The sequence below is a fragment of the Pleurodeles waltl genome, chromosome 1_2, assembly GCF_031143425.1.
Source record: "Pleurodeles waltl isolate 20211129_DDA chromosome 1_2, aPleWal1.hap1.20221129, whole genome shotgun sequence".
NCBI lineage: Eukaryota > Metazoa > Chordata > Amphibia > Caudata > Salamandridae > Pleurodeles > Pleurodeles waltl.
The window spans coordinates 859,032,425-859,040,791 of record NC_090437.1 but is presented as its reverse complement, the minus strand read 5'-3'; the positions used below and the strand labels follow the sequence as shown (position 1 = coordinate 859,040,791).

The 8,367-nt window shown below is 44.1% G+C and overlaps 1 protein-coding gene across 1 annotated transcript; it reads right to left on the bottom strand.

Moving 5' to 3' along the window:
- Positions 1-5,191: 5,191 nt before the first annotated feature.
- On the bottom strand, positions 5,192-7,977 carry LOC138304558 (uncharacterized). Its single transcript, XM_069244720.1, has 2 exons — positions 6,065-7,977; positions 5,192-5,541 (listed from the first exon to the last, which is right to left on the bottom strand). Exons 1-2 carry the CDS (start codon positions 7,210-7,212, stop codon positions 5,430-5,432), a joined length of 1,260 nt encoding a protein of 419 aa, XP_069100821.1. The 5' UTR covers positions 7,213-7,977; the 3' UTR covers positions 5,192-5,429.
- Positions 7,978-8,367: the final 390 nt, after the last annotated feature.

Sequence of the window (8,367 nt, the reverse complement as noted above, 5' to 3'; positions counted from 1 at the left end):
TCTAGCACTGGCTGGCTGCCAGCCTTTCCATGGCAGGCTGCCTGCCATGGAAAGCCTGGCAGTAAGTCGGGTTGTGACCAGCATGGCAGCACTGAGTTCAGCGCCACAGTGGCTGAGCACAACCCTGACTGCGGTCAGCCCGTCGGGAACCATGTTCCTGGCAGTGATGGTGGTCCCCTGGCGGGTCCACCCACCAGAGTTGTAATGTGGAGATTGGACCACCTGGAGTATGGCCTTCTGACTGTCATTTTGAGTCTGGTGGCCCTTGTACCGCCAGACTCGTAATCACCCCCTTAGTTTTGGCAGCTTTACTCCTCTTATATAGCTCCCATACATTTGTATAATGTAGGTTGCGTTCTACCTAGTGTGGATTGGAAGACACTATGCCAGCCTTCCACTGTATTATTTGTTTTCGCTTCCTGTGCCAGGGTGCTGTCATAGACATTCCACCATGGTATTTGAAATTTAGCATTGCGTCTGTGTCATGACAAAGATAATCCACCAACCAATGTGTCTTTAAAGTAGTCCATTAGGTGTCTTAGATTGGCATTCCATCAGTAAGTTAGAGTGATTTACTACCAATGTGAAAGGGACATAAGCTAGGGCTTTAGTTTCTTTATTTTGAAGGCAAATTGTCTGTTAGTGGAATAACCTATACTTAGGGCCTCATTACGGGTTTGGTGGTCTGAGGACCTCCATGTTGACAATGGTGGTCCGACCGTCAACAGGCTGGTGGAGAAGACCACCAAATTATGACATTGGCTGTGATGCATACAGGATCCTGCCAAAACACCGCCAGCACCGCCAGTTTGGTCAGACTGCCACTTTCAATTAAAGCCACCATCAGTCCAGGGGAGAGCATGTTTCCACTAGACTCATTACGTGGTTGCACACTGCCAACATAACCGCCACATTCAGACTACCACAGAACACTAGGCAGAAACAAACAGAAGTAAAGGAGACATTCACCTCCAGGAAGCAATACTCGTCCGGAGACACCATGGAACCACTACTAGATGTCTTCCCACTGCTCCTGCTCACTAAAAGACAAAGGAATCATCACCAACAAGGAAGACATCAACCGTAAGTACATACACTCACCTGTTATATTTGTAAAATGTATGAATTACAACTTCTACATTACATACTATAGGGAGGGGGGGTGAGGGCTATACTCACACATAACAGTACAATGACACACACACATACAACAATAAACACACCCACACATACACAGCACACACACTGCAGCCAGCACACACAAACACCACGTGTCAAGAACACACTTATACACAGCAACACGGCACAGGGCGAGCCTACCACCGATTCATATACAACAAACAAGCTTGTAACAACAACAATACAACCTCACAAATATGTACACATGTCAAACACTCACAACTGACATTGGCCAGGAACTCCACACACACACACAACACAATATACAACCATCCATGGTGAAGCACACACAATTACACTATCATACAACCTAGCAATCAACATAAACATCACAAACACACAAAGTACACCAAACCCATTAGACATGCACAATACACGCACACTCAAACAGGCCAAACACAAAAAGCCACAAAGCACTACAACAAACACATATCAACACAAAGACAACACACCACCATGACAACAAAAATTCAGCTACAGACACATACCCATCACAAAAACACACACAATTCTTCGGGGATAAAAGCACTGCACACAACCTCACGTCACAGACAATACCAGAAGCATTAAGAAGCACACACACACACACACAAATAATGCCACACAACCAATATCAGCCATGAACAACTCAAACTTAGGAAAGGAAAGGCAGGGCAAGGATTGAACGTGAAAACAACAACTTGTTGGTTAAGCCTTGATGTGGAATAATTTAGTTAAAAACAATGTTCGAGGCTATAGGCCAGTCCACAGCTGTTTGAAAACATCACCAAAGGCACTAAATGGTGCCCTTACTTGACTCCTGACTGTCATCTAACCTCCACAGGTAAGGGCATCAAGGGGGAAGGCAGGTACTTCAGGGATCCTTGGGGTGTGGTGGGTGAGGGGGTAGTTTGGGCTTAGGATTGGGAGGGGGGGTTAGGCTTGGGCCTGGGAGGGGGGATTTAGCCTCAGGCTTGGGAGGAAGTGGATCTGTTTGGGAGGGGGCATGGGTGCTGGCAGGGGGTAGGGGATGCCTTGGAGGTGAAAGGGAGGGACTTGGGGAGGGAATCAGACCTTTTAGGGGTGTCACAGGGGGAGGAGGATTAGGGAAAAGGTCAAACTCGGAAAGGAAAGTTTTCTTGGCCACACAAGGATGGTCATCTGAAAGGGGTTTAGGTATGGAGGGTATGGGAGTGGTTGTATGATGTGTCGGTGTGGATGAGTTGGGTGCATGTTTGAGGGAGGTGTGCTTGTGGGTGGTGGCTGTCTGTTGGAGTGGTGACTGCAGGTATGGTGGATGTGCTGCATGTAGGCAGGTCAGTGGGTGTGGTGTCTGCGGTTGCTGTGACGGGAGTAGATGTCTGAGGGCCTTCTGGGGTGATATCTGCAAGTAGGATAGGTGTTTTGGTTGGATCACTGAATGTTGCTGTGGTGACTGCAGGTGTGTCAGGTGTGTCAGGTGTTGTGTCTGTGATGGTGGGGGTAGTGCGGGTGTCAGAGCAGGTTGTGACTGTTGCTGTATCTGCAGGTGGATGTTGTCTGTGTATGTGCCGGTGGTGTGTCTTGTGGTGCTTATGTTTGTCAGTGCTACCCTTGGATATTGAGGTAGATGCATGCCTGTCTGTTTGTGTGCTTTGGCTGGGTAAGGGAAGGGGCGATTTGGACTGGGAAGACGAAGGTGGAGAGGGGACAGTAGACAAAGAGTGACTGGCTGCCGTCTGGGTGGAGGGCAAAGCCTGAAATGATCTCTGTAGGCCTGCCAGGGCACCATGAATGTCTTCCAGGAACACATTGATCTGTTGTATTTGAGCTGCCAATCCATGGATGGCATTCACAATGGTCAACTGACCCACAGAGATCGACCACAAGAGGTCAATAGCCTCCTTACTGAGGGCAGCAGAACTAACAGGGGCTGGGTCGGAGGTGCCTGCGGCAAAGGAGATGTGTACCTTTTGGATGGGAGGTCAGGGCCAACTGGGTGATAAGCTACACAGAAGGCGATCATAGAACGGGGAGGGGGACAGAAATAACACTAGGGTGGCCCCTGATGTGTCCTCCACCACTAGGGAGTGGCCACTGGAGGAGGATTCAGAAGAAGATGTACTGGTTCCGGTCTCCCCCTTGGCATTCGCCTCACCCTCCAGGCCACTGGGTCCCTTACTGTCGGTGTTCTCATGACTAGAGGTCCCGTGGCCAGAAGCTTCCCCAGTCTTCTGTACCCAATCTCCTTCACCTACCAGTGCTGATGCTGAAAAACAGAAAGTCAGGTATGGTCATCACATTCACAAGATACCACTTCCATCATACAATGCACATAATGCATATTATGTCCTGGTCACCATTACCCCCAGGAAGTGCCAGTAAAGTGCCATCATGTCACTACAAAATTTGATTTACGTCCCTCAATATGAACAATTGGAAACACCAGCTAAGCTACCTTATCGGCACTTGTAAAATTATGAATAAAGTAGACCAATCACATTAACCATACCGTTACTAGGTGACTTTGCCACATTTTACAGGTTTCCTATCCACAACAGCATGTTCAAGTACCAATGAAGCAGTAGTTTAGGATAGTGAATTTGCTGAACACTGATCATAAGCACATACTTTACACATACAAATATTTTAAGGTAATGTTATATACTAAGCTATGACACCTGTTGGAAAGTAAAGGCAAGCAATCCTGGTGTAGACAAGCCAAACCTACTACATTTCACATATGTACAACCATGCACGATGGACAGATACAAACCTGTAAGACCTCAAATTGCCATACATTGCAAGTTAAGGTAAGGGAGTCAGAACGTGTCACACACATGCACCAATAATAATTATCAAGGATTGAAAAACAATGTCGTCCAGGTGTAGTGCTTTCCTCTTATTTAGTTTCTAAGCACTAACATAACACAACAGAAATGCACTTCTGAGGTCAAAGAAGACTTTTATTGTTATTTTATTCTTCCCCAACCACAATGTTTATGAATGAATGAGTTAGTAGCTTTCAAGTCCGCGTTAATCAAACAAAATATATCAGTTTGCAATATACACAGCAGGTTATATTTATAAGATATTGAATGCAAAGCAAAACAAATACTTCACCGTGTGGGAACTATTCACAGCTTCATCTTTCTAAGGTCTGCAAGCTGATGACCCCTGTCAGCCGCGAGAAAGAGTGTCATCTACCCACACGGGATGCTGGCAGCTGGCGCCAAGCTCCAGCACGAGGTCCGGCAGATTCGAATCTGACTCTCTGCAGCCTGTTACATTTGTTACAAAGGTGTGCCCCCTCCTCTCAGACCCGGGAAACTGAACAAGCCTTTTGGAGACTGGCCAGGTCTCCAAGACTACTCCTGTTCCCAAGCTCAAGGGAAGAGAAACGACGCCCATGTACTCTCTCTTATCAGGTCTAGTCTACTGTGAGAGCAAAACATCTTGGTTCTCTGGTGCAAAAACACAGCTTGGCAAAGCCAATAGGCAGCGGAGCTGAATACAAAATGCAATGTATAATATCATGTCAAAGCCAATAGGCAGCGGAGCTGATCATGTCAAAGCCAATAGGCAGAATATCTAATAGCATGTCAAAGTCAATAGGCAGAATACAGAATGTAATGGCTAATGCAATGTCAAAGCCCATAGACGGCTAAACTGAATACAGAAAGTAATGGCTAATGCCATGTCAAAGCCAATAGGCAGAATACAGAATGTAATGACTAATGCAATGTCAAAGCCCATAGGCGGCTAAACTGAACAAAACATACCATGTGCTACTGGTGAACATTGAGCAACTAATATGCGCAGTGGTGAAACACAAAGTCATTGGTCAAAACAAAACTTATCAAATGGCAGGACATTCCGCCCTTTGACCAATGAATTTTTGTTTCACATATCTCATATTTCAAACAAACAAAAAAAAAACATCAGCACAAAAAAAAACATTATGATCAAAGCAATCCCTGTAAAGCAATAGAAGTGAATTAACACATTGATCTCATAACCTTTCACATCAGATACATCTACATAGAAAAGACTGGGCAATTTTTTTTTTTTTTTTTTTTCTGAATGAGTCTCTAATTCAACAGTGTTAGCAATTTGATGTGGCATGAGTTCTGCTCATGTAAAGGTGCACGGTCCACCTGAAAGGTTTTCTGGAAGGTAAGCAAAAGTCAGAGTTCCAAACGAGAGGCAAAAAAAACAAAAAAACACAGCAAACAAGTTGAACTTGAACTGAAGGCGCAGTTTGCGCAAAATGGATCCATGGTGCTGGCACTTTACTCAGCCAGGTTCAGGTTGGGGATTCGGTCCCTTCCCCGACCCCACACGCACACACCGGAAGGGGGACCACACAGCGCACTCAGGGACAGTGGCGAAACGTGGTAGGATCTGCAAAAGAAACAAGTATGACTTTTCTTGCAAATAACATTTTTCATTTAAACTGCACCCTTTCTCTTTCTTTCCCTGTTTTATTATCAGGACGTTTTTGGGGCCCTTTGTTATATTTTCTGCAGGTTCTGGAGGGTCACTTGGGGCTTCAGCCCACACATCAGTACTGAGGTTTTTATCTGCTGCACCACAGCTTCCTTTTTCTTGCACTGTCAGAAGGGCTGGGGCAGACTCATTCTTTACCAAACCTCCATTCACTGCACTTTTGTCAATTTGGGCCATTCTGTCTCCAATTTGTATGAATGAATCAGATTCTTTTCTAGGTATCAGCATAATTTCGATTTTTCCTTGGTAATTTGCAGCAATCACTCTCCCTAAAACCTGATCAATTTGCCATTTCTGTTCTGGTAGCTTTCCTCTCCCCAACTGCTCTGTGACTGCTTGCATGACAGATTGCTTTTGTGCGTGCTGCACAGTTTTTATCAAATCTAGGGGAATGGGCATCTCTCTCATCTCTGCCCACCTGTAAGTGGCTTTTTCACATTTCTGGTGCACCCACATAGCCATCCCCACTAAGGCAGAATTCTGGGTGAACACTTCTCTCTCTGCATTTTTCTCATTAACATCTGCAAGGTAATTGAACCAGTTAGGTGCTAAAACATTATCAAAGAACCAAAAATCAGCATAAAAATGACACATCTCACGTAGCTCTTGCTTTAAAATCTGACACACATTATACAACGCTGTTCCTTCTACGGTGCCAGAAAACAACATTTCAGTCAATGAATCATTAGTAAAACAAACATGCTTTTTATCTTCAGTGGACACGAATTCAAATGGTGCATTCAACTTCATTGGTAATTCTTTTATCTGTGGTACTCTAGCCCTGTCTTGCAAGTACCAGATCCATTGTATGATTCTAGCTAGGGGCAGTATTTTCTTCCCTTGTTCTTGAATTACATGTACATAAGTATTTCCTTCTTGCACTGCGCAGAAACCTAAAGTCTGCATTATTTCATTTGCCAAATCACAAGCGCGCAGCTGCATATTATTTTTCACAGTGACCATATACAAAAGTGTTAGGATTTCTCTCAAATGAGGGCTATTCTTTTTCCAAAAATCAAACAAGCTAATGAAACTCGGGGTGTCTTGCTCTAAAATCCTTCGTTTTACTTGTGCATTTTGCAACGGTAACTCGTAAATCACATTCTGAGCTCTCTCGTCCGTGTTATCAGTTAAGGAATGCATTTTGGCTGCCAAAAACCCTGGCTCACACAGAAACTCAGTGCAGCTCGGAGCTGTCTTAACCCCCTCATTACTGGAATGGGACAAGAAAGATTCTTCAAAAACAGCCCTTTTATAACTTTCAGTCTTATTTTGAATTATTGTATCCTGGCTAATTTGCTCACGTAAATTCCTATTTTCATGTTCCAACTTCCTACATTTCTCCTGCATTTCTCTGTAAGCAGATAAAGGTATCCAGACCTTTCTGTCATCATTACTTCCAAAACACACTTTTTCTACATATATACAACGGGAATTATTTCTCAAAACAACATCAGGCATTTTAGCTACACATGCATTTTCTTCTGTAATTCCCCAAACAGAAAACAATTCACAGTTTTTCTTAGCACCATCAGGCAGTTCATCAACACATGTATTCTCAGACATGGTCTGCCGTGCTACTGTGATTCTCCAAACAGAAAACAATTTCTGTAATTCTCCAAACAACAAAAAACAATTACACTTTTAAAGTGTGCACTTAGAAATCTACTAACTCGTCAAACCCCTTCTTAATCACCTCTTAATGACCGACACCCCACGACTCCAGGTACCAATTGTAGTGCTTTCCTCTTATTTAGTTTCTAAGCACTAACATAACACAACAGAAATGCACTTCTGAGGTCAAAGAAGACTTTTATTGTTATTTTATTCTTCCCCAACCACAATGTTTATGAATGAATGAGTTAGTAGCTTTCAAGTCCGCGTTAATCAAACAAAATATATCAGTTTGCAATATACACAGCAGGTTATATTTATAAGATATTGAATGCAAAGCAAAACAAATACTTCACCGTGTGGGAACTATTCACAGCTTCATCTTTCTAAGGTCTGCAAGCTGATGACCCCTGTCAGCCGCGAGAAAGAGTGTCATCTACCCACACGGGATGCTGGCAGCTGGCGCCAAGCTCCAGCACGAGGTCCGGCAGATTCGAATCTGACTCTCTGCAGCCTGTTACATTCGTTACAAAGGTGTGCCCCCTCCTCTCAGACCCGGGAAACTGAACAAGCCTTTTGGAGACTGGCCAGGTCTCCAAGACTACTCCTGTTCCCAAGCTCAAGGGAAGAGAAACAACGCCCATGTACTCTCTCTTATCAGGTCTAGTCTACTGTGAGAGCAAAACATCTTGGTTCTCTGGTGCAAAAACACAGCTTGGCAAAGCCAATAGGCAGCGGAGCTGAATACAAAATGCAATGTATAATATCATGTCAAAGCCAATAGGCAGCGGAGCTGATCATGTCAAAGCCAATAGGCAGAATATCTAATAGCATGTCAAAGTCAATAGGCAGAATACAGAATGTAATGGCTAATGCAATGTCAAAGCCCATAGACGGCTAAACTGAATACAGAAAGTAATGGCTAATGCCATGTCAAAGCCAATAGGCAGAATACAGAATGTAATGACTAATGCAATGTCAAAGCCCATAGGCGGCTAAACTGAACAAAACATACCATGTGCTACTGGTGAACATTGAGCAACTAATATGCGCAGTGGTGAAACACAAAGTCATTGGTCAAAACAAAACTTATCAAATGGCAGGACA